The sequence below is a fragment of the Canis lupus genome, chromosome 6 (genome assembly GCF_003254725.2).
Source record: "Canis lupus dingo isolate Sandy chromosome 6, ASM325472v2, whole genome shotgun sequence".
NCBI classification, from domain to species: Eukaryota; Metazoa; Chordata; class Mammalia; order Carnivora; family Canidae; genus Canis; species Canis lupus.
Genome location: NC_064248.1, coordinates 16,116,387 through 16,142,526, shown reverse-complemented (window position 1 = coordinate 16,142,526; position 26,140 = coordinate 16,116,387). Strand labels below are relative to the sequence as shown.

The window sequence follows — 26,140 nt, the reverse complement described above, 5'->3', positions numbered from 1 at the left end:
ATCCAGGTGCCGCCCAGGGTGACAGGCCGGGAGGGGCCCAGGCAGGAGCAGAAATGCCAGGAATGCAGGGCAAAGCCGCAACAAAGCCTGCGGGGCCGTGTAGGCCTGCAATCCAGAAACAATCCAGCCACAGACCGCAGCCTCCGCTGGGCGGCCGGGCGGCAGCCCCTTCCTGGCTGGGCGTGGACGCCACCCTGCCCGCCCCGGCTCCGCCCAGCTCAGGCCCCGCCAGGGCAGCAGGCACGAGCGTCCCCCCGTCCCCCCCCCACCCCCGCGGCCACCACCAGCCCCAGCCGGGCTCGGGGGCCTCTTCTGGCAACGCCGCCTCCCCAGAAGCGCTCAGCCTCCTGCTCCGGCTTTGGGCAAAGACCTGGGCGGTACTCTCAGCATCCCAGGGAGACATAAATACATAAATCACACGCTGTCCATCCACCACCAGACGTCTCCACGGCCCAGCGTTGTGAGCAGCGCGGCCACTAGACGCCCAGATGGAGACGGGGACGGAGCCTCCACAGGCCCCCGCACACGGCTGGGCGCGAGCCAGGGGGCGCGGCCACCGGCACCCACCTGCACCCACCTTGCACCCATCCCCTGGAGCCCCTGCCCCCCGCCTCCCTTTGCGCGTCCCGCGGACCAAAAACCACACCGTGAAGATGTGCTGCTGAAGGAATGCCTTTATAAAAACTCTCCCACGAACACGCGAACACCAGAGACCCCCGCCCTCGCTCCGGGGACCCCACAGGCAGCCAAAGGATCTTGACGGTCACATGGCCCCTCCATCTGGAGCAGGGAGAGTGGGCGACGGGCGACGGGCGACAGAGCTGCCTGCCTTCACTGGCTCGGCCCCACAGACACTGAAGTCGACTCCCTTTGGGATGAAGGCCATCGTCTGCTTGGCTGCTCCGGATGGGCACGTGGCCTCGTCTCCAAGAGGCCAGACGCCCTGGCAGGAGGGCTTCGATGGCCCACTCCCTTCAGGTTCCAGGATCCCAAGGGCAGGCCTCGGCGCGCAGGCTCGTGGCGGGGTGCAGCGGGCCACCTCCAAGCGACGGGCCCTGTGGCCGGACACAGGGTCTAGACTCGGTTACGCAACTAGAAAAATGTGACCACAAAGCACTTTTCACGTGTATGGGTTTTGTTTGGTGGGTTTTTCTTTTTCCTTTTGGTTCAAAGAAAAAAACATAGCAGGCTCTCAGGTATACAAAACTGGTAATATTAGATAAAAATACAAACTTCACCTTTACAAAACAAAAACAAAAACACAACACACACACACATTTCTGTTGAATACATGTAAAGCGTAACATCTTACCAAAAATAAAGAATTTAGATTCTGTCCAAACAGTGGCCCAGGGGCACCTCGCTGCGGCGAGGAGTGGGAGCGGCAGGCCCGGGACGGACTCGATTGGTTCACGCATAGTTCTCTCGAAATGGCTTAAATTAAAAAGTAAGATAAAATGGGGCAGGGGAGAAACACGTAAAGCCAGAAACATTTAGGAAGTGATGCATAGGTGGATATACCATGTTTATTTTAATACATCTCATTTGCATCCTGCGAGGGGAAATACGGTCCCACTGTCCTGACTTACAGCAGCCTGGTGTTATCGGTGTAAATGTCATCCAAGAGATAATTAAAAAAAAAAAAAAAAAAAAAAAAAAAAAGCTAGCCAAAGAGTAAAAAGGAAAGCTTAATAATCACTTTATGGTGTAAAAAAAAAAAATCCACTTAAGGCTCTCGGGAAGGTTTCTGTATAGACTCAAACACTACGGCAAGGAGATGTGTTTCTAAGTCCCGTGGCGGTTCTGAGACATCCCTGGCTCCCACGTGCCCCGCAGGGCCCTCGGCACCCGCCCGGAGTCCTCCAGAAAGCAGGTTCTGTGTCCCTGGCTGAAGCACCTGTGAACCTGGACAGAAATCCGGTCCGCCGAGGCACGTCGCTTCCATCCCACAGGGGTGTCCTCCATCCCGACAACTGTGTAGATATTTTTGTGAGTCAGTTTTGTTTGTCATGTTTTGTGGTTCTGTTTGCTCACGCTCTCTCTCGCTCTCTCGCTCTCTCTCTCTCCCTCTTTTTGACAAGGAAGCTTCTTATTGTTTCACCGAGTGCTACAATACTTGCTTTGATGTCACATTAAACAAATGTATACTGTCTCTTTGTTCTCCCGAGTGCGCATGGAGACAGTTTTTCACGGAGGAGAACAAAGATCGCACGCTGGCAATGAGCACCGTACGTAGTAGGTTCAGGAATGTAACACGCCATGTACATCCGTGTCCCGGAGAAGGGCTGCTGGCTTGTCCTCACCTCACATCTGCGGGGAGAGCGGAGAGACAGACACTGAGGCAGGGCCGGCACACGCGCTGCCACATGGACGGCAGCCACGATGACACGCTTCACCCCATCAGGGTACACACTCACACGCAGCGTGACACGTCTCAGATTTGTTGTAGCGTTTTTCAAATCAAATATGCCTCAGTACATCCTGAGCTTTCTGTAACAACCTGAGCAGAACGGAGACTAGGTTCTTAGGATCCCACAGAACGTTCCTTAGAGCAAGCCCCATTCTCCAGTTGTACAGATGAGGGAAACTGAGGCCCAGCATGGTTCTTTCTTTGCCTTTTTCCCCACATTCTTTTTTTTTAACACCCCCGCCCCAGCAGAGGACTTGATGTAATTTCTGGAGCTCTGGCAACCATCCTGGGCCATGGGACAACCTTGAGGGTCTTGGTAAGCAGGCAGATCTATACTGAGCTCTGAGCTAAGAGCAGCTCTTCCCCATCCAGGTTACTGGGTCACTGCTTATCCCAGCACCTGTACCACCCACAAGCCAGCAGGGCCTGGGGTGGCAGGGACGCTGCTCAGTTCTCACTTGGGGTCTCTGTCATCGGCTGGCCTGTGGAGGCCAGAGCCCAATCATTGGTGGGCACAGTGGATGCACAAGATGACACAAAAACCACCCCCCAAGCTACACTCTGGGAGAAAACTACACCCTGGGCAAGAAGTCATTGTGGGGATGCTTCAGGAGCCCACCCACGCGGACCCTCCTCCCTGGCTCCTGAACTGGGAGCTTCCTGCAGTCGCTCCACCGGCACCTGGGCTCTGAGACACCATCTCTAAGAACTTCTCCCACAACCACCTGTCTGGGACGCCATGGGCTCACACACAGCCAGAGGCAAGGACCAGGCTTTCCAGAGCAGACAGGACTGCTGAGGTTGAGGATTGAGGTTGCCCAAATCCCATTCCCTACAAGACTACACTGCCCAGGTCCTCTTGCCACCAAAGGATGGCCAGGGTATCAGAGAAGTCACCAGGTGGGACTTTTCTAAGAGGGTTCTTTTGGCCCTCTTCCAACCTAGAGTGTACACGTGATTTGTGGAGCTTCAGCAGCCACACTGAGCCATGAAGCAGATCTGCGGATAAACAGCACCAGTCCCTCACGTCGGAGAGGGTCCCTGATGATACCTGGAGGATGCCAAACCTGCTCCTGAACATCTATCTACCTCGCTTCAGCCCTCATTGATTCCGGTGTGTCACCAGCAACCAAACACAGTTTCCAACACAGTAGCCAACAGCCCTGTACGTTTATAAAACGCTGTCAGACATGACCTGCTCGGTCTTCAAATGCCGTTACCCATCATCCCCGTGAGCCTCAGTCTTTCATCTGTCCAATGGGACGGGGAACCTGCCCAAGGTGAGCCCAGGTAACGCACATCAGAGCTACCCCACTGCTGTTCAGGAAGCTGAATCACTGCACTCACGGGATACCAGGGCCTCCCCCATCGATGCAAGAGACCCAAGCCAGAGCGGGGACTCCGGAGCGGAAGGGGGAGCCGGGGACACGAGCGAGCAGACCCACAGCCCAGCCAGACACCGGAAGCTTGCAGGCCGATCAGGGCCGATGAATCAGGGGCGAGCCGCGAGCCGCGAGCCGGCCACGGGAGGGATTGGCCACGTGATCAGTCGGTGCACCTCCCACCCGCAGGACCGCGGCACGTTCGCAGTCAGCTCCTACCTGGTCGGCCGCGTTAGGTGGGTTTTAACCTTTTTCTTTTCCGTTTTTTACCTGACTCCCTACGCCTTCCTGTTAACAGAAGGGCAGGGAGGGTGAGCGGGCCTAAGGGTTAGGGCTGCGGACCTGAGGCAATAAATAGCTGAGGTGTTTGTCTTTCTGGAAGAAAACTCGATTAGCTTTGGCACAGAGACACTTCCTGGTGCCCTTGAGCCGGCCCGATGCAGCGGGTCACAGCACCTCTACCACGCTGCCTCGGGGCAAAGTCTGCCTGGGACGGGGTCGGGCCTCCCTGGGCCATGGGCTCCTGGTCACTCCTACACCCCGACCAGGGTGGGCACTTGGAGCGGCCACCCTAGTCGCTCCAGCTGACACCTGCAGGTGCCTCGACCCCCACTAGCCCCCACCCCGGGGGCCCTGTGCCGGATTCGCAGCGGCACCAGACGCTCCTGCCCGCCGAGCCGAGCCTCTGCGTGGAGGGCAGGCTCTGAGGACCCCTTCCAACGACGAGAGGACGAGGCCCAGGGCCGCTCTTACCCGTCTCCTCCTCCCGGTGATCTGGGTTCAGGCCGCTGGTCGTGCATGTGCATTCCAGATGCTCCTCCAGCCGCACCTGCACTTCTTTTAACTTTGGCTTCTTCCTGATGTACTCCACCTTGGCCACCTGCCCGAGACAACAGGCCCCGCGGTGAACACCTCGGCCACGCCTCGCACGAGTCACCGGGAGCGGGGTACGTGCTGGGGTGCTTGGCCCCACCCGAGCCAGGAGGGTGACGTGGGCAGGCTGACCTCTGACCTCCTCCCAGCGGAAAGGCAGAGGACTGCCAGGTGAAAAAGGCACCTTCGGGCATTTGTGGTTTGATCTATTTTAATCGACACCCGAAGGCTCACTCGTGCAGGCGGGAGGAGGTCTGCAGGACCCACCTTGAGCGAAGAGCTCTGAGCGGGCCGGGGAAGGAAGGAAGGTGTCCGTGTCCAGGTCTCAGGGGACATCTGGGGCAACGGAAAACCTCCAAACGCATACTTGATTATTAAAGGGGGAAAATACCCACAGCGAGGGAAGGGGTGCTGAGTGTGGTTTGTGGGTCGTGGCCCTGGTGTACCCTCCCTCCTGCCCGCCCACCCACCCACCCATCCTGTTGAGCACAGCCCCAAGAGCCCACAAGAAGGCTGTCTGGGTCAGAACATGGATCCTGGTCTGCTAGGAACTGCAGATGAGGACCCTACAGGCCTCACAGTCCGGTCCCAGGAGGCCAGGACTGGGGAAGGTCAGAACGGAACCAATGCCTCCTCCAGCTGGGCCCCCTCCATTCACTCTCACCCTTGTCAGCCCAAATTATCCAGGTACACAACAGCAGTGTAGCAGCCCTGCCTCTGCTGGGGGAAAATGGCCGGGTCCAGCCTGTGGGGCACCAGCCCAGGCAGCCTAGAAATCAAGTCCCTACAGACCCCAAGGTCAAGCCTAGGGAAACCGGCTCAATCTGTCGTGGAAACACCACTCCACCCTCTCCACACACGCTCACATGCACACACACATACAGATGCACACATGCCCGTCCTGGAAATGACACACACATGCACACACATACAGACACACACATACCCTATTCTGGAAACTATACACATGGATACACACCCTATCCTGGAAATGATAGACACACACAGACGCACACACCCTGTCCTGGAAACGACATACACACACAAGCAGTGCATGCACATGCCCTATCATGGGAACACAGCACCACCTTCCACATATACACACATGTGCTGTCCCAAGCATGCAGCTCCATGCACACCCACATTATGACACAGCTGGTACCAGAGAACAGCCCACACACACAGTGAGTGTGGTCAAGGTGGCCTCACTTCATCCTAATTCATGAAGGAAACAAGTAACATCAGAGGAGCAACCTCCCAGCCTGTCTCTGCAGCCCCAGTGGGCTCCCCTCCCAAGAGCTCAGTCCCTGGTGGGGACAGGTCCAGCATCTTCCCATGAGCCCTGGATCCCACAGACCCGGGCACATGGCAGATGTTCCACCTATACCAACACTGGGGCTGCAGTCCTAGGTCCTGGGAATGGCCCTCAGAGATATCCATACCCTGTTTACCTGGGGAGACTGAGTCAGAAGGGGAGCAGGGCCCACCCGGGTTACGCCCCAAGCATGTGGAGGCATCAGGCCATTGGCAGAGGTGAGGGGATCCCGGATGGAGAGCAAAAGCCCCCAGCCTGGGGACAGTAGGGAGAGGGGAAAGTTGGACAGAGAGGTGCTCCTGTACAGAGGCCTGGAGTCCAGAGGCCAGAGGCCCCCGGGGCAAGAGGGATGGCCCACCCCACAGGTGAACTGGCCCCAAGGCTTGTCCAGACCTGTCAGTGGCCACTGGGCTGCATTAATGGTTAACCTGCAGTGCAAAGGGTGCCGGGTGCCCGGCGGCCGTGGGAAGTGGAATGCGGCCTCGGGTGTGAATGTGGACAGCCAGGTGTGAGCGCAGAGGTGGGGTGGGAGCCAGGCCAGGTTTGGGACCAGGTCTGGGGGGTTTCCCAAGCTAGAGAAGAGGCAGAGGAGGGGAGCTCAGGCATGAGTACCCTAGCCGCAGAGCAGGGTCTGCTCCACAAGGCACCTGCCACTCTGGGAGGCTGGGACCACACAGGAATGAGAGAGAAACACACAGACAGACTCTCGGGATGTGGCGGACACAGGGGCAGAGAGCCTCCACTTTCCTATCTATAAAATGGGAACAAGAACCGTGGCCCCCAGGGCTTCACATGTATGGGAACAGCTGGGGCTTGCCACTGAGCCACGTTCCCAAGCAACTGAGCCCTGGTATCAGCACATTTTTGCCTTTGCAAAGCCAGCCCCCAGGCCCAGAGTGAACCTCCCCTTGAGGACACTGGGAGGGATGCATCTCAGCACCTCAGTGAGCCTCCCAAGAGGGCAGAGGACCGGGGCCTGAGCCTGGCCACCATGCCAGCCCTCCACGTGGGCCTCAGCCCCTGTCCCTGAGCAGCCCTAAGGCCCAAGCAGGTAGGTCAGAGGCAGCCCCATGTCTGCCACCCCAGCTCTGAGCACTACACACTCCCACCCCCATGCACAGCTGCCCTCCATCACTGGACTCTGCTGGGGACATGGAAGGGGGGTTTCTGGGGGCGCAGCCTCTGCTCAGCAAGTACTTCACCCACTTCCTCTAGGGGGGCAGGTACTAGGACCCAGGCTGGGCGCAGGGGGGCAGGCTGGTCTCCACCCTACCAGACCAGCCTCGGTGGAGAAGATAGACGCTCCAGAACCGCCCCCCCAAAACAGTCCCCTTGGCCAAGCACTCCCAACACCAGCCACTCCGGTCTGGGAACCCACTTTCTCCTCAGACGAGCCGTTTTTATCAAAGAAAAACAAACAGCGATTTATGATTGCACCTGCTTCGGGGTATGTGAGGATTCCAGGCCATTCCGCCACCTCTGGCCAGGAAATAGCTGCATTTTTTCCCCCAAGAACACACTGTGAATATTAACTTCTCAGAGCAGCCTCTGCTCTAGCCAAGTCCCCAGAACAAGATGTTTACGTCCTTTGGACCCTTCCCATGGCCTCGGCCCCAAACAGGGTCCCCAGGCTCCTCCCTCCCCTCTCCCTTCGTGTCCCGTGTGTGGGAGCTGCACCTTGTAAAGAGGACCTTCCACTTCCCACCTCGAGTCTGCCTGGCAGGAACCACCCCACCTGCACGCTCCCAGGGCATGCAATCCAGCGATGCCGTCACCCTTCCATTCCAGGGACCCCAAGCAAAGAGGACCTGAGCTCCTGCTCCTCCCAGTGTCCTCCACTGGGCCACGGAGAGCGATGCCCTGCTGGGGGGCGCCACATCCCCAGGTCATGGCCTGACCACTCCAGAGTCAAGGGCAGAGCAGCATCTGTGATAAACACCTGCATTTACTGAACCCCAGGTGCTGGTCACTGCGACGCTCACAGCTACCCCGTGAGGGCACAATTACGGCCCGTTTTACAGACAGGAAAATGAGGCAGTTCAGACAGGGCTTCTTTTGCTGGAAGGAGCCGTATGCTTGGAAACAGCAGAGGCTCAGAGTTCATGCCTTAACCGGGGGACTTCCTAGGTCCGGGAAATCTGTCCTGCTGGGCGTGAGGGCTCTGGTCCCTGCTGATCCAGCACGGAAATCCTGGAGTCCCTCCGAGTCCACTAGATCCACTCGGAACTGAAGCGGAGCCCCAGAGTCACAGCACCAGACCTCCACATGGCTCGACAGGCGGCTGCGTGGGGAACCCTTCTCTCTGGCCCAGTTAGATAATCACCAGCACGGTACCAGACGGGCAGTGAGTGCCCCAGGAGCCACGTCCAGGGCATCTCCACCCATTGTGGGGAGGGGCTCAGAGCCATATCACATGAGGCCCCTCTCGCCAGGCCACAGATTTCTCCCCAAGCCTCCTGGACTAGATCTCACACTCACATCGGAGCGCAAACACACCCAGACCCACCTTCTGGAAGCCATAGCCGGCCACTCTGGTCATGGCCGTGGAGCTGGGTCGCAGCTTCTGGAGACCTGGGGGCCAGGCCAAGATAATCGACTAACCCATCAGCTGTGAACCCACGTGACGCCCTCAAGAAAACGGGAGCCCCCAACTTTCAGCGCCATGCAGTAAGGCTGAGGTTTACCCCACAGCGACCCCATCCAGCGCAAAACAACCAGTTGTGGGCCCCGCAGCCTATACCACTCGTTATCCTAGCCCTCGAGCCTTGGGTCTAGGAGACAGGGTCAGCCCTCACCAGGGTAAGGCTCATTCGTCCAGGACACCAGTCAGCGAGCACGCTTGGACCCCTAAAAGCAGACCCCAAATGCTGAGCATGGCAAGCTGATACAGAGACGTTGCCCCAGCCCGGACCACAGGTCCACGTGCCCCGAGGTCTGATGGCAGCCATGCCCTGGCAACCCCAGAGGGACCACCAGGGGTATAGGAGCCCCAGCCAGCCAGCATGCAGGTCCCACAAGACAAATGAGGGCCCAACCTCCAAGAGTGAAGGCCCCACACCGAGACCATCATAGAGCTGGGGGCACAAGAAGCTTTGGCGCCCCCTCCCTAGTGGACACTGTGGGAAGCCAGCCATCAATCCCAGCAAGTCCTGACACTTGGGGCCCAGGAGCTACTGGGCAGCCTTCAGCTGAGCACACTGGACAATTCACCACCTGGGCCTCAGTGGGGTGGCCACTCCTAGCCTTACCTCACCTTCTCTGTGACCAAAGGGCCATAAACCACAACACTGGGCAGGTGTCCACCCTGGGCGAGACCGCGCACCTGCCCAGCCACAGGGGCCCCAGCAGGCCCCCAGCACACCTCAGACACCCAGCCCAGGACTCCACAAGGCCCATCACCCTGCTCAGCCTCAGCCCCAGTGGAGCAGGGACAGCTTCCTGGGCAGGCGTGGGGGCCAGGCTGGCCTCCACAATGGACCTCCTGTTCCCACTGACCTTTTGTCCCTTCTCGGCCAAAACCCCCAGTGTCTGGGGCCGGATGTTTTCCTGCCAACCCTCTGATGGGTGGGCAGGGAAAAGGAGGAAGGGTCTGAGAAGAGCAGGGCGCCGGACATGGAAGCAGGCCACTGGGTTCCAGCTGCAGGACTAAAGCCCCTCTGTCCCCTCGGGTGGACCATGACCCCGTCTGAGCAGACGAAGGCCTGTGGGGGGAGCCCTGGCCTCACGCCACCATCTGCTGAGCCCTTTGGGCCTGTGCCCAAGACAGACATGGGCCCCTCCTATGACAGGGCCTGGTCCCAACCCCACCGCCTGTGCTGGAACCCCGCTCACCCACTCAGGGTGGGCCAGGAAGAGAGGATCGTGGGCAACCCCAGGACCGGACACTCCCCAGTCCTTCCCCATGGGAGGCAGAGGTCCACTTCATTCCGGCACCACTGTATCTCCAACTGGACACTCCCAGGATAGCCCTATGCACAGCGCCCAAGTGTGGGACTGTCACCCAGAGCGCCACCACCCCCACGCCCAAGAAGGAAAGATCTCAGGGGTCTGGATTCTTGGGGCTCACGAGACCCCCTCACAACATACCGTAAGCGAGGACATGGAGACCCAAGGGAAGCAGAGCCGGCCAGGGTCCCGCAGCAGGCAGCAGAGAAGTCTTGGCACGGAAGGCACAGCCCTGTCCCCTTGGGTCTCCATGTCCCTCTTTAACAAAGCGTGCGGAGCTGGACCCAGTGCGAGGTGAGGGACCCCAGCAGCATGAAGTCAGGAGGCCCACGCCTGCCAAGGCAAGAGCCAGCGCCCCGGGCAAGTGCAGAAGAGCACTGGGATCCTCGGCTTCAGGGCAGTGTCCACCGTGGAGATCACAGGGCAGCACGCCGTGGAATCTGCTTACTCAATGCCCCAAGTGCTCGAGGACCAAGTCCCCGGAGGTCAGGTGGAGCCGGGTTACGGGTCTAACATGCCTTCTCACGTGACCGACTGTGTCCCAGCCAGCTACACAGTCCTTAACTAGGATAACCTCCCCTGCACTTCACTCCGTGGCCAGGAGCCTGGACAGCAGCGGGCACTCGGGATCTGAAATAATCTCCAGTCGAGGAAGGGCTTCTGGTGCACCCCCAGAACCTTCCTTCTGGGAGGAATGGACACACCTGCCACTGGAAGCTCAGCTGAGTGGGCAGGCCATGGCCATCTCCACGAGATCAGTGCCCTGCTGTCTAAATCCATGGCCCAGGGATATGTAGGACTGTAAGCTGCCCAGAGCCAGCTTCCAGGGAGGGCAGCCCCAGGACACTCCTGCCCAACCACGTGTCAGAGAAGCCAAGATGCTCTGGACATCTCCCTCCTGCCCTATCCTTTTGGAAGCAGGAAGAGCCCCCCTTCAAACAGGGGTCAGCTTGGGACCAGCACAGGCCTAGACATCCATTTCACAGATGGGCCAAGTGAGGCCAGAGGGGAGCAGACCCATACCCTAGGAACCCCTCCAGCCACTGAGACAAAAACCCAGACCACAATGTGGCAGCCCAGAGTGACCCAGAGGCAGATTGCACCCCAGGACTAAGGTGGGGAGAACAAGGAGCCCCCACACATGTCATCTGAACCTTACCTTCCTATACCCCTACCTCGGCCAACACCCTGCCCCAGGAGTGCTTTGGGGCAAGTGCCCAGCCATGTGCTGGCTCCCAGGGACTGCAGCCAACCCAGCACTAATCCCAAGGGTCTCCAAGTGGAGCCCAGCTTCCCAGAATGAGGGGAGGGGCTGGCTTTGCAGCCCCAGCCCCAGGGACTGAGGAACCCCCAGGAAGACCGTGCTGGAGGACTCCAAGGACACACACACCCTAGCAGAGTGAAGGGCCCTCCCTGACTTGCAGACAAAGGGCAGAGGCCCCTGAGCAGGCCCTGCACCCATGCCGGCTCCCCTTTCCTGTTTCCCATGTGCTTCCGGGGAGAGGCTCTGAGGGGTCCCCCTGCAGCACACACACAGCCCGTGTTCTGAAGACCTCCCATGTTGTTGCGTCACGAGGCAGGCTGTGTGCGGTGGAGCGGGGAAAGGACCTCGACGTGCACCCCCAGCAGCTGGCCCCACATCCCAGGTCTAACACCACCCTGCTCTGTACCCAGGGCCCGGGTATGTGTCTGCCAGGGAATAGGAGCAGCAGGCTGTCACTACATTGGCTGCAGGATGCCCCTGGGCAAGGCCGTGGGCTCACCTTGACGCTGCGGTGATGGATGCGGGAAGGCTGGCACTTGACGCTGCTGGTGTTACAGCAGCCCGCACAGCGCTTCACCTCCACGCACGGGGGCCAGATCAGGAAGTTGGCAGACGTGGGGTCAACCTGGCTCCGAGGTATCTCATAAATGACCGTCCTGGTCTTGCAGACCGCGGGGATGGCCTCCTCTGCAGAACAAGAGCCACGGTGAATGCAGAGGCCATGCCCCATGTCCCACCAGCACCCAGGCCTACCCTGTGACCCGAAGCCCTGAAGGGCCTCCACGTGGCTGCTGCTTCCTCTGCATGCAGAGACACCCCAGCCCCAACAGGGCTGTATGTGGGCTGGCCAGGATGAGCAGCAGTGAGGGCCGGGCAGGGAGGCCCTAGGGACCAGCACTGTGGCAGACCATGTGACACAGGGAAGCCTAACGTGACCTGCAGGTGGAGGGGAGGGATGGTAACCGAGGCAGACATGTGGTGGGGTGGAGGGGTCCCTCCACTGATGGTTAGGGAGCTCCCAGAGCTGGTGAAGAATGGGTAGAAACAGGGAAACAGAGCCTGGGACCTCAAAGGCAAGCAGGCAACAGGCCTCACAGCTCCAAGGCCAGGCTCAGGAAGGAGGGGGATCGTGAGATGGACAGGGGACCAGGGAACGCAGGACACAGCCCACCACCTGCAAACCTGCTAAAGATCATTCAGAGGGGACCCCGGCAGCCAAGAGGCCACCCTCCCAGGAGGAGCTGCCTCTACCTTCATCTGTGCTCCTCAGCACAGGCCGATCTGTCCAACCCAAAGCCCCAAAACTCAGTGGATGCCAGAGGCACGACTGCCCAATGAGAACTGCACCTGGGGACCCTGGCAGGCACACTGTGCTCCCCACATGCCGCTTTACTAACCACACCGCCCTCCAGGCCCAGCTAGGCATGTGTCACTGAGGGCTGACCAATACTAGGCCCTCCACCCAGACATGTGCTCAGGGAGCCTGGGCAGGCTCTGGGGATACCCACAGAAGCCAATGCCTCCAGCGGCAAGGTGGTACCCCAAAACCCAGAACTGGAGGGAGCCGCTCCTGGCCACAAAGGGCTGGGCATGACCCCCGGGGCCAGCATGAGGCAGGGCCCTGGCCCCTGCAGACAAACAGAAAAGCCTGAAATGTCATCAAAGGTTAACGGGGCCCAGTCTTTGCCCCAGTGCCAGGGAGGGGTGCCAGCCTCTCTCTCCTGCCTGTCCCGTCACAGGGCCCAGGAGACCTCCTGAGGCCCTAGGAGACTCGAGGTACTTGTATCCCGCCCCCCCACCCCAGTGGCCTGGGAGCACCTGGAAAGGGGGACCCTGTAAGGAAGGTTGGGTGCTTGAGGTCTGGCCACCACAGGGCAGGAGAGGGCTGTGCTCACGGCTCCCAGCCCAGCACCCACTGGCTGGGAGGGGCCTGGGGAGCCTAGCCAGGTGGGACCGAGTATGGAGCCAGGGAGATAGTCCAGGGCTCCCCATGTGGAACAGGACAGGCCTACTGTGGTCCCCTCACTTGACACTGGTCTGGAGAACAGGAAACCTACAGCCCTACAATCAACATCCTCTGGGTGGGCCCCCGGCCTTCATGCACTGCACTCGACTGAAGCAGCATCAGAATCTACCTTCTAGAAGGAAGATAAGCTCAGAGGGGGCAGTCACTGCCCACAGTCACACGGCACAGAAAAGCAGTGTGTGTGGGGGGGTCACACCCAGGTAGTTAGGAAAAGCAGGAGGACTTTCCCGGTTGGCATGGGACTCGGTGGATCACATGCCCTAACCCTGCCTCCAGGGCAAGAAAGTGCAGGCCAAGATGGGTCTCAGAGCAGAGCCAGAGTCCAGGAGACCCCTAGCAGCCTCCAGGAGCTAGACAGACATGAGGATAGTCTGCTAGAGGGCAGGATGAAAACAACCCCCAAACCCATGCCCAGCAGAACCTAGGAGGCAAGCCTGAGTACAGTGGGGGCCGTGGGCAGGGGCATCTGCGGGGGGGGCGTGCATGCAGCAGGCTGACCCCCACACTCTGCAGCTGCTGGCCAGCACGCCCGTGCACCACATTACAAACTGGAAATGAAACACGACCACGTTTTCCAGCGAGGCCTCCTCCAGAACAGGCCCCGACAAGACCGGGCACTTAAGGAATTTATGATGGCTCTCCTCTCCTGGAATCTCTTGGCCCAGGCCAGGCTCAGCAAGCAGCAGACGGGCCGGGGCAGGGAGACGCCCCCGGCAGAGGAGGGAGGCCTCCGGAGAGAAGGCGGGCGGCCAGGGCTGAAGTCGCTGGGCCCCTGCACACGTTGTGTCTTTGTTTTATGGAGGAGCGAAGGGGTGAGGCACAGTGGATGAGAGCCCCTCAGCCCTCCAGAGGGCCTAGCCCCCGTCCCCTTCCCCACCCTGCAGGCCCAGGGCTCACCAATGCTTCTTTTCCTCCGAATGGGCACAGGCCGCTTCTCAGGTGCATGCTTGGTGGCATGGCCCCCGTGGGCTCTCAGACTTGCTTCCAAAGCATCCTCGGCCCCTATAGAAAGAGGAAATAGTGACCGGCTGGCTCCCATCAGTGTGATGCCCGGGGGCCTTTCCAGCAGCGCTCCCACCTGCCTCCCAGAGGCAGGCGAGTCCCCTGGGAGACCCTCCACTCCCATGTATCCAGAGAATGAAAGACTCCCAACTGCTGAAAACCTCTGTGAAGCCTACACGGAGGTCCCCCAAATGTGCCCCCCCCACCCCATTGCACTTTGCAGCAAAGCTACAGACCTGTGGGGAAGGGGCAGGGGATCTCCCCAGGTGACGGCTGGAGGAGGTAAGTAAGAGCCAAAACTACCCGGGGACAGGAACCCTCCGACAGCACCAAAGGACCAGCAGAGGCTGCTGCTGTGACTTTTCTGGTGTCTGCATGTGGCTCTCTCCATCTTTTTGGAGCACCCTGACCTTTGAGGGGCATGGGGAATAGGCCAGACTGGGCCAACAACTGGACCCCACTTGTTCTTGAAGTTAATCCATACCCAGGCCACAAGTGCAAGTGGGGAAAGTAAAGGGACAGAAATCCCAGTGCCTGGCAGAGGGGCCAACTGGCAGGAAGGCGAGCGTGCTGCCCATCGGCCGCACACCAACAGTCCCAGTGCTAACATCAAAGCTGTACCCTAGTCTTCCAGGCCTACAACAGCCCCTGGCACACATAGGAGCAGCCTCGCCCGCCCTGGTGCCTCTGGGGCAGCTTAGGGGAGTTCCAGGTCCCTCAGATTCCTAGAAGGGAGAAGTGGGGTGGGAGGGACACACTCAGTCCTGCCACCTGCCACTGGGACCGACCCGCTCCAATGACACTGCCTGCCCCTGGATAAAAGGGGTCACCCTTGGTTCTCCCCGCCTCGGCCCCCAGACCCAGCTAGGGGGTCTCCTTCTGCTCCCCAGGAGATGAGCAGGGTCCTGAGAAGCGCACCCCAACAGCCGGGGACTCCAGCAGCTGCGCAGACCACCCCCCCACCATGTCCTGCTGTCCCGTCCCTAAGAAGCTCAAGTGGTGTCCTGGCCACCAGGCCTGACCAGACGCCCCCTCCTGGGTGCCCAACCCACCGGGGCCTCAGCGACTATCCACAAACCTCCACTCGTTTAAAATGAAAACCGAAAACCAGGCAAAAGATACAAATGGCAAAAGATGTGTTCTTTCAGACAACTAAAGTCTGGGAAGAACCCAACTTCTCACTTAAAATGACTCAATGTTCCACTGCCACTAATTTTTTTGAGACCCAAAATAAGATCAGAACACAACTATTCATGCAATAAGAATTTCCCATCAACCAACTGTTACAAGAAGCATTTTTTCACGAAAAAGTGACATTTATGAGTCACGTCCCGGTGGTAGCCATCTTGCCACCCTCAAACCCAAGAGCAGCTGGTCCAGCCGCGGCGTCCAGGGAGACTCCCCAGCGGCCACCATCTTCCGGGCCTTGCTAAAGCCCCGCGGCTCGCTTCACCACCGGCTCGGTCCTTAGTCCGCGGGAGCTGCCACCACCGTACCGACACCAGGAACTAGGCCCAGGAGGCGGAGGATGAGCGGGGACACCAGCCCTCGCCTCCCCAGCAGGCCGCAGAGAGGACCACAGCCCCCGGCGGGTGGACAGCGCTGAAATCCGACCCGGCAGATGGGGAGGAGAAAGAGCTCCTAGGCAAACAAGCCCTCTTCTGCCCCCCGATCAAGATGGGGGGTCGCCGTCCACGCCGTGGGCAAGTGGCCTCTGACGGATACGGTTTGAGAAATGATCCAGCAGTGACTGAGGCAGACCCCGCCACTCGAGATCCTAGAACTACCCTCAGGACACTTAATCGAGGGGTGCCCCTTTTGTTTAAGTGACAGCTCAGGATGGGGACAGGTCCTCCGGCTCTCGGTCCTGCTGGAGCATGAATGGCCCAAGACGGGGACATGTGTATCAGGTGCTCGGTGACCCCACCGCACAGTCGCCAGGCTGCTAGGACAACAAAGCTCCCCTGCCTCCTTGCCACCGAATGGCCAGCTTCTAATCACACTGGATGCACAAGTCCCAAAAATTCAAAGACCACACGCTGGTCCCTCCACCCCAGAGCCCCACGTGGAAAGTCAGCGACCCCGGGCTCCGTGCTGAGAATCCTCAGGCTCAGTGCAGCTCTCACTGCCGCTGGTCGAGGAACCCTACTGCCTCCAGGTGTCATCTGGGAAATGGGGATGCAGCTGCCCACTGGGAGGCCTCCAGGATCCTATCACAAGGCCCCATGGGGGAGGAGGAGAGGGCCTGTAAGAAAAAGATCTCTTTGGCTTCCTGGGCCTGATTAGCTCTCCAACTAAAAGACCAACCTGAAGGGACTGGTTCACCCTTGGAGTGGCCCACAGAGGGATTTAGGACGATATCCCAGCTCCCTCCTCGCAGATCCCAGACAGGCCTCCAACAGGACCTCATGGGGGTCCAGGGCCCGGAGAGCAGCTTAGTCCTCAGATAACTGACCCCTCAGCTGTTTACAACCTTCCACGGTGTCAAGATCTGTTTCAACTCTTTGCTTTGGGTGAGAACAGGTGTTGGGGTAAAGACTGCAGTATAAGTTCTAGAAGCATCTGTGGCAACTCTGGTGCTCAGGCCAGAGACCATGCACTGCCCTGGGTCACTGCCCTGGCTTCCACGGCTGCGAGAGGGGGCCAGACCAGGATGGAGACCCACTTTGGGATGTGTGTCACAAGGGGCCTCCTAGCAAAAAAGACCCTAGAAGTCCCGCTCAGTTCTCACCCAGATTCACAGGCATGAGGAGTCCTGGCCCAGACCCCAAACCATGTGACAGAAGGTGCAGGGTGAGGGGCAGGATGAGTCTAAGCACCCAGGACTTTTTATAAGGGGGCAATTTGAAACCAGCCAGGGAACTAGCTGCAGCATCCTGCTTCTTCGGACCGCCCCAAGAGGCTCTAGGCCCAAAAGCCCCCAGGTCAGGAATGCCATCAGCATAACCCACCAAGCTGCAATGCACAAAGTGTTAATGGGTGGGGGGTGGGGGGTAGGGGGTAGGGGGTAGGGGGTGGGGGGGGCGGGGCTGCAGAGACCAGAATAAGAATGGTCCCAACAGAAAGTGAATGGCCCATTTCCCGGTGGCATCCTAAAGCCATCCCACAGGGAGGCCCAGCTCCTGCAAGCCACTAAATAAATAAATAAATAAATAAATAAATAAATAAATAGATAGATAGATAGATAGATAGCTCTGAATCTTCTCAGGGAGGCGGCCTCCCCACTTTTACAGATCCTCCAGGGCCCAGCGGAACGTAGGCGAGTGTTTTCCTCAGCTAACCAAAGCCAAATCCTTCTCCCCAGGGTTACACATCAAGGAACCAGACCAAAATCCCCCCTGGCCCAACTCTGATCTCCTAGTGAAACTCTACCCCCTTCCTGATAAGGATCAGCCAAAGGATTTCCTGGGTCACGAAACTACAGAAACCATCGGCCTTGCTAGCAAATGGTCTTGGCATGAAATGAAAATAGTTCAGGCCTCTCCACCACCATAATTAGGTACAAATTTCCAAATGACTAGACCATGTGATTTTACTTAATTCCGCCCCCCCCCCCCCCCTTTGAGGGTAGCCTGCAAGGAGAGCGAAATCTTTACTGCAAAAAGTTCCAACTGACCTCTACCACCGTGGGCCTCCCTCTGACAAGCCCACTTAGGGCCCCGGCCTAACCAGACGCTGATACCATGTATTTCTCTAGCTACCCCTCCCACGGGTGTTCCCACACCAAATACTACTCTGGAGCAGGAGGCCACAAAGCTGTGGGCCAGAAATCTCTGCCCTCTAGGAAAAGGATTCCTTTGGGCCACACCACAGTAGGCGCTGCCACCAGCCTGGGTCCCTGGCCACCTCTGCACACCAGTCCCCTCCAACTGTGCAACCGACACCAAGGGGCTTGCAAACTCCAACGCTTACAAATAAACTCTAAAGTGGCTAGACTCCAAGGGCCTGAGGGTGAGCCCCAAAATAATCCCCAGACACCAGATGTGTGGAAGACGCGCCTTTTATTGGCCTGTGAAAGCACGGGGCTCCTGCAACCACAAAGGCCCGGCGGCCGCAGGCACAGGACAGCCGTGCGCCGCAATGACAAAGCGCCCCTGCCCGGGGGCGGCTCCTCCCGCGCGCCTGCCCGCGGGGCGCAGGGCCAGGGCTCCTCCCGCCCCGCAGGGCAGGCCCCGGGCCCGCACACCTGGCCCAGGCGCCGGCGCCCTCAGCGCCGCTGAACTTTCCGTGACTCGCGCAGCATTTTCCTTAAATGCAAAAACAATCCCCCGGCGAGCGAGCAGCTCGCGGCCGCCACCGGGAGAGAAAGTGGGCACTAGAAGAGAAACTCCTGACTCATCCGCCTGGGCTTTTATGGCCCGGGATTGGATTCTGACCTTTCGGTGCGCTCCTGCGCGGCGCCTGGCCCGGCCCGAGCGCGGGAGGCGGCGCGGGGCGCACCCCCCGCACCCCCGCCCCGCGCGCCGAGGGAAGGGGCGCGATTTACCTACGGAGTCTATCTCCAGGAGTCGCTGGAGGTCCCGGATGCTGTGGATCTGACTGTGTGCCAGCCTCTCAATCACCTCGCGGGGGATCTCGGCTTCCTGCAAGCAGAGCCACAGGGTCAGCGTCCGCGCCGGGCCGGCCCGCACCCCCCCGCGCGCGCCCCCCCCCCCCGCGCCCTGTGCCCCCGACAGCGCCCCCGACAGCGCCGGCGCCCCCAGCCCACGCCCTCCGAGCTCTCCGGGCGCCCGACCCCTGCCGGGGGCCCTGGAGTCAGACGCCGGGGGCGGACAGGGTGCGGACCGGGTGCGACCCCCCCAATTCTCGGCCCGCATCCAGGGCCGCCTTTCCAGAAAGCAAGCCCTCCTCCCACCTTTACATTTCCACACAAAAGCCCGGCCCCCGGCCCCTCCGCCCGGGGGGGTCAGTCACAGGAGGTCTAGGGGCGCCGAGGGTCCCGAGGAGTTTCTGATTTAATAGTGAAATCGACATCCAGAGAGATCCAAGTTGAAATGCGTCACGGATCGGCGCCCCAAGCCACGGCAGCCTTCACACTCTCATGGGGCCAGGGGCTTGCATTTTCACACCCCGGAACCCCGGGCCGAACCTGCCGGGTCGGGGGGTCTCCGGCGCAAAAACACGCGCGCGCGCACTCATCCGTTCACACGCGCGCCCCACCCGGCCCGGCCGCGGCCCTAGCGCCGCCCAGGGCGCCCCACATCCAGCCGGCGGCGGGAGGGTTAAATCTCCACCTCCCGCAGCTCCCAGTCCCTGCCCAGACCACCCCCACTCCCTCCAGACTGTGCCCGGGAGTCGGGGGTCGCCGTGGGGGTGTGCGGGGGAGGGGTCTCCACTAAGTTCCCACGGCGGGGGCTGCAGAAAGTCATTCATCACGGCCGGGCTCCCGGGGGTTCGGGATCCTACCCTGGGGGGAGGGGGCCCCGGCGGTGGGAGGACGCGCGCGCCCGGCCCGGCCCGGCCCCGGCTCGCCTAGCTCAGCCACCTGTAAGCAGGCCCCGGGCGGGCGGGACTGCGGGGCCCAGCGGCCCGGCCAGGCTCAGGGGCCGCGACCCGGGCGAGGGGGCTGCGGCCCCGCGCCGCCCACCCTGCCTCCCCGCCCGCCGGGGGGCTTCCGCCGCGGCCGCCCCTGTGGACCCGCCGCTCGCCCGTCCCCTCCCGGGCTCCGCCAGGTCACACACACCCCCTTCCGCGCTCCCCGCACCCCGATACTGCATTGTCCGCCGCGTCCGGGGCGCCCCTCCCCGGGGAGAGCCCGCGCCCCCCGAACTTTCTCCCCACTCGTCCACCCCGCGCCACTCCGTGCCTCCACGGCACAGCGACGCAACACGCTGGAAACTCACCAGACACACTTCGGCATGGCAGAAAAGAACAGCCAGTGGGGAAAAGCAAGAACCCGACCGCCCCAGCAGAAACCAAAATGCGCTCTGCAGAGCCCCGGAGCCCGAGCGGCCCCGGCCCGCCGGCGGCCGCAGGGGGCGTGCGCCGGGGGAGTCGGAGAGGGGACGGGGCGCGGGGGTGGCACCCACCTCGGCCAGGGCATGGGCGAGGTATCCGCAGCCGAGGAGTAGCAGGCAAGCCCAGGTCCTCATCGCGTCCCGAGGCGCTGGCGGCTCGGCGGGGAGGCGAGGCCGCGGGGCGGGCGCTCCAGCCGGGCTCCTGTGGCGGCGAGATTCAGTACCATCCCTCAGGGAGCGCGGCCCGGGGAGGGTGGCGCGGAGAGCAGGGAGCCGGCGGAGCGCGCCCGGCGCGAGCAGCGAGTGCGGAGAGGCAGGCAGCGCCAGCGAGGAGGAGGAGCAGGGAGTGCGCGCTCGCCGCGCCCGCCGCGCCGGGAGCCTCCTGGGCCGCCGGGTAGGGGGTGGGGACGGAAGGGGCGGAGGGCGGGGGCTGGGCCTCTTCCTTGGTGCGTTCTCGGTGCTGGCCGCCGCCGCGCTCGCTCCCCGGCGCTGGCTTTAGGAGCGACCCGGCCGGTAATTCTGCATATTTGCGGGCATCAGCCCCGAGAGGGACCCCGGAGCGAGGCTGCAGCCGCCGCCGCCGCCGCCGCACCACCCATCACCTGTCTGGATGCCCGGCCGGGCCCCGGCCGCGGGCTCGCGCTCTCCCCGCGGGGCTGCGGACGGCCCTGCGCGCCCACCGCCGGCCCCGCGCTCGCCTTCGGCCTCCTCTCGCAGCCGCCGCCCGGCCGGGTACGGCGCGGCCCAGCACGGCGCGGCCCGGCGGCCTGCGTGCGCCCCTCCGCGGCGTGCCCTCGGCTCTGGCGCCGCGCTCCGCCCTCCGCCGGCCCGAGCCGGGCAGCGCCCGCGGCCGCGCCGCCTGGCAGCCGCCGCCCGCCCGGGGCCTCGCCGCGCCGGCCGGAGCGTGGGGCCGAAGGGAGCCGCCGCCGCCGCCGCCGCCGCCGCCGGGTGGCGGAGGAGGAGGAGGAGGAGGGGGGGGGAGGAGGCACGGGCAGGCCCGGCTCGCCGGAGTTGTGCGGGCTCCGCAGGGCGCGCGTGTGGAGCCGGCCGGCGGCGGGGAGGGGGTTATAGCGCCGCCGCCGCCGCGCCCCTCCCCCGCCCCCTCCCCCTCGCCTCCCCCGGATTCCGGGCCCCGGACCCGCACCTCGGAAGCGCGCGGGGGCCGCACGGGCCGGGCAGGGCCCGGGCGCCGCCGCCGCAGAGAGCACCGAGCGGCGCTCACGCAGCCAGTAAAACCCATCAAAGCCCCGCGCCCGGCTCCGAGCTCCGCGCGCCCGGCGGGGCTCCCCGCGCGCCCCTCCCTCGAGCTTGCCCACCCTCCAGTGCCAGCTGCAATCCTGCGGCATCGGACGGGGAGGGGAGGAGGCCGCCGCAGAAGCGCTGCCGTCGCCGGCTCGCCTCCCTCGGGCCCCAGCGGCGGCAGCGGGCAGCGCCCAGAGCTGCTGCGCCAAAAAGGGCAAACGCGAACCGGCCCCCGCCTCCGGCCCCCCGCCCCGGCGCGGCGCTCGGGCCTCTTTCCACCGTGAGGATCCAGGGCCCCTGCCTCCCCGTCTCCATAAAAGGAGGGGGAGTGAGCGTCTGGTGAGAGGTGGGGCGGCTGCAGGGGCGCGTCCGGGGCACTCACCTGGCGGCGGCCACGCGCCCCCGCCCAGAATCCGATGCCTGGGGCGTCTGAATGAGGCACTTCCACCAGCATCCCGAGATGGGAGAGCGCCCAGGTCGGAGGAGGGGGCTGCGGCGTATCTGATCCCCACTCCCTCGTGGAAGGCTGGGCTGCGGCCTGAGCCAGGAACTCGAGGGGGCGGAAGGGAAAGGAGAGCTAGGCGCGGCTGGCGAGAAACCCCCGGAGCCGGAGCCGGAGCCTCCCACGCCGGGATCCGCCGGGCGCACAGAGCGCCACCTCCGGCCGAGGCGCGGCACCGAGCGCGATGCGGGGGAGCAGCGCGCTGGAGGCCGCGGCCTGAGCCGGCCGGACCGCTCCCGGCCGCCGGAGCGCAGGTGCGCCCACCCACAGCAGGTGGGATCGGACCCCCGCGGGCCCCTCAAGGGCACCCGAGCCTGGAACGCGGCTGGGAGGGGACACGGGCCCCGCGACCCCAAAGCTAGACGGCGAGGCCCCCGAAGGCTGGAAGACTCCCGGGTCGGTGGGAGGGTGGGCGGCCGCCCGGGAATGCCTCCCGCCCAAGGCCCCCGCCTCCCGCCCCCGAGGCCCCATCCTGGGGATTAGGCCCGCGCCCCGCGGCGGCCGCCCTCCCGCCAGACAAAGGCAGTAAAGGCGTAGCCCCGCGGGCGGTCTTTCATCCCGGCTCCGCCGGCTCCGGCATTTCAAAGGCCGAGTGGGGAGGGCGCTTAGGGGGCGCTCCCCTTCCCCCTAATACCTGGGGAGGGGGAGGGGGGACCTCTCGCTGTTCCCAGAGGGGGGGGTCCACTAGCACCCTTCCACCTGCTTTCACACACCTGCAGCCTCCCAGTGCCCTGGCCTTGCCCAGGCTGCAGCCCCACACAACCACCGTCACCAAGTCACCTCTCCGGCTGTTCAGGGTGATGAGGGTGAAGCAGGGAAAACTTGGGGACATTTAGAAGCATGTGAGGGCCCGTCCTTGTCCATCCATATGGAACCTTCAGTGGCTCCAGAGAGAGACACCGCTGGCAGGTTTGGGGAAGGCAGCTAAACATGCACCACCAAGAAGACCCAGGCTGGACGATGCGGTCTGAGCCACCGTCTCCCCACTGGATTGCATCACGGCAGGTGGATCCAGCCTCCGAGTCCTCTCGGGCAGGAGGGACCTGAGGACACTCCTTTGGGGATAAAGGATGGGTTTGATCGTGGGTACAGGAATGAAGGAGGAAAGTTTGCCTTGTATTTCGGCCTGGGGTTCTTACAGCTGCAATCCCTCCACATCTGAGCAGGCCTAGGTGGGTGGCTTCCCTCTGGGGCACTTCAGGGATGCCCAGCTGGAGTTTGCGGCCAGCAGGGGAGTTAAGGGGGCGCCTTTGCCGGGAGTCTCAGGCCAGCTGGAGGGTGGAAATCAAGGGCGAGGCCTGGGTGCATCCCGCCCCCGGACTGGAGAGCTGGGGGGGGGGGGCGGCGCCGGTGTCCCTCTAATCGCTGGCGGCTATTAAAAATAAAACCTCGGTGAGTCGTCATAGCGACCAGACAACAGCGGCGGCTGGAGGGTGGCAAAAACCGCACCACGGGCGCCTCTGGGGGGGACTCGGGACAAAGTGCAGGCTTTGGCTGCAGTGGGGCAAGGACCCCCAGCCCCACATGCCCCACCCTTCCCTGACCTCCCCCCCCCCAAAAAAAAAACTGGCAGAAATAGGCTCAGGAGCCCAGTTTCCGAGAATTGGACACGAAGACAGAATAAGTGACTTGACCAAGAGGTCATCAACTTGGAAGAGAACCCACGCGTCTCGGCTCCCTCCCCCAGCCCTGGTTCCTCTTGACACCCTGCCCAGCCCGTTCAGGTTCCAAGCAGCCTCCTTTTAGTCCCTGGAAAGGGGAGGCTGGGTGAGGAGGTGGGCTTGGGATGCTCACCCCGGAGAGGAGACCGTAAGTCCAGAGGCCAGGCACGTGAGGGCTACTGCACCTGCCCAGCCCGCCGGTCGGCGATCCTTGCTGATCCGGCGTGGTCACGTGCTTCTTTCTAGCCAGGATTGAGTTTCACTTCCAGCCGCTATTAGGTGGTTCACACGGTTCATTGCAAATATTTGATAATGAGGCTAAATATACATTGGAATCGGTCGCGTGGGCGCGGTGTTCCCGGCTCTGCGGGCATCCCCGCCCAGGCCCCAGCCAGGCACAGACCCCCAGGCCGGCGCCCAGCTTTGTGGGGGAGGGAGGCCCGCCCCGCATGCTGCCCCTGGGCCATTCCAACCCAAGGCCCCAGCACTATCCACGGAGGCCGGCCAGAGGGCCCCTGGCGGAAGGAGGGGGCGGCGGGGGGATATCCAGGGTGGGGAGGTGCTGGCAGGAGGTGAAGGTGCACCTGGCAGCCGGGATGTCCGGTCGCCCCCCAGAGCTGGTGCTCCCAGGCTATCTCGGGCGTCTCCGGCGCGCCCCGACGTGCCTGCAGGCCCATAATTAAAGTGAGTCAGGTGCTCCGAATAGGTGGAGAGAGGGGCTGCCCTGCAGCTGGGGTGACTGGTTGGGCGTCTGCCCCTCGCTGCTCGCCTCCGGGCTCTGCCTGTGACCCCAGAGCCAGGGAGGAGTGGGAAGGGCACAGTAGGGGGCCAACTGTAGGGACATCTGCCTTTATTAAGCACCTCGTATGGTGTGCAGCCTGCATGTCCCACTAAACCCACCTCACCTCCTACCTGCTGCTGCTCGCCTGGGCCCTGGCACCAGTGGATGTTCCCTTCTTGCCGTGATGTTACTTCCCTGTGGGAGTCCTGACTCACACTCACTGAGCTCCTCAGTCCCTGCGTGATTTCATTTCACTCACAGAGACACGGAGGAGCGGCAATCTCTCCCACCTCTCCCCATTTTACAGATGGGGCACTCCAGAGGCCAAGAAGCCAGGCCGTTTGCCCATAGGGCCGGAGCCAAGGAGTGGCACACTCCAGGCAGGCAGCTCTGATGGCAGGGGCTCCTCTGCACAAGCTCTGTTAATACATCAGAGCAGAATTACTCAGGTGGCATTGGTCCTGCAGCTCACAGCCAGGAGCAGGAAGGATGCTGCAGCCAGGGGCAGCAGAGCCCCCAGGGCTGGAGGCCATGCACACTTGGTCCCTAGTCTCAACATACACAGGGCAATGAGGAGCACACCCGGGTCCTGGCTGGCCTCTGCCCCTTGGCCTTGGCCTTGTTCATGTGTCTGTGCTTAGACTGCCCCATCTCAGTTCTCTCTGGTTAACGGGAATCAACCACCCTTACCAGGGCCAGTGAGCCTCCCTGCTCGCAGGAAAAGCAGACACACACACAGCTGCAGGACTGCAGTGCCCAGGCTGGGTCCCAGTGAAAGGGGGCCCACTGGCCATCCAGACCCAGGCCTCTGCCCAGAGCCAGGACGGATTTTTAGGACCTTTTGTAATGACGAAACACCACATTTCCCTTTGTCTCTGGGCCACTGATCCCAGAACAATCTCAGCGTCTTGAAGATCAGGGTCCCAGTGAGGGCGGTCACAGGTGGTTACTTCAGGCCGCCCCAGGCCCCAGGGGCTAGGGATGGGGCCGTCCCAGTCCAGGCTCCCCAGGAGAGTGATAAACCTACCAACCGGCCCGGAAGGCATTCTCAATGTTGTTTTTTACTCAACTATTAAATGTTTTTATTTTCCTTTTTATTTTATTTTATTGTTTTTAAAGATTTTATTTATTTATTCATGAGAGAGAGAGAGAGGCAGAGACACAGGCAGAGGGAGAAGCAGGCTCCATGCAGGGAGCCCGACGTGGGACTCGATCCCAGGTCTCCAGGATCAGGCCCTGGGCTGAAGGCAGCGCTAAACCGCTGGGCAACCCAGGCTGCCCCTATTTTCCTTTTTAAATACACAAACAGAAACAGGGTTTAAAATAGCTCTGAGCCCACAATCATCTTGTGACTATTTTGTGCATGAAGATCTACGCTAAGGGACGCTTGGTGGCTTGAAGGCCAGCCCTGGATGTCTAGTGCAGGAGCCACCAGCCACCTGTGGCCACTGGGCGTATGAAACATGGCTGCTCCCCAGGGTGACGAGCTGAACAAGCAAAGCACACGTGGCCAAGAGGGCTTCATATAAAGGAAAAGACTGCAAAATTTCTCATTATTAATTTTTATATTAATTATATGTTGAAATGACAGCATTTTCAATGTATTGAGTTAAATAAACTATATTACTACAATTAATTTCACCTGTTTTTCCTTTAACATGGCTACTAGAGCATTTGAAATATCCTACGTAGCTAAAACGAGGTTTCTATTGGGTAAAGCTAGTCTAGACACGTGGAGTTCACGCCAGTACTGTCAAGCAATCTAGTGAGTGGGGGGTAG

The 26,140-nt window shown here is 61.5% G+C and overlaps 1 protein-coding gene across 8 annotated transcripts in view; it reads right to left on the bottom strand.

Annotated features, from left to right (window-relative positions):
- Positions 1-659: 659 nt before the first annotated feature.
- The window catches only part of PDGFA (platelet derived growth factor subunit A), a 32,818-nt gene continuing 7,337 nt past the window's right edge, over positions 660-26,140 (bottom strand). Inside the window, exons 1-8 of one of the 8 annotated variants that reach the window (XM_049111229.1) lie at positions 21,799-22,046; positions 20,247-20,376; positions 18,704-18,800; positions 14,113-14,217; positions 11,689-11,876; positions 4,546-4,672; positions 4,012-4,080; positions 660-2,310 (exon numbers count right to left, since the gene is read on the bottom strand). In XM_049111229.1, the coding sequence (XP_048967186.1) occupies positions 4,025-4,080; positions 4,546-4,672; positions 11,689-11,876; positions 14,113-14,217; positions 18,704-18,800; positions 20,247-20,309 (636 nt within the window). In that variant the 5' untranslated portion in view covers positions 20,310-20,376; positions 21,799-22,046 and the 3' untranslated portion in view covers positions 660-2,310; positions 4,012-4,024. Of the gene's footprint in view, positions 2,311-4,011; positions 4,081-4,545; positions 4,673-11,688; positions 11,877-14,112; positions 14,218-18,703; positions 18,801-20,246; positions 21,060-21,490; positions 21,632-21,798; positions 22,051-26,140 lie in introns of those variants that run through there. The other 7 variants (XM_025415974.3, XM_035718356.2, XM_049111231.1 and 4 more) reach the window with 7 other exon arrangements.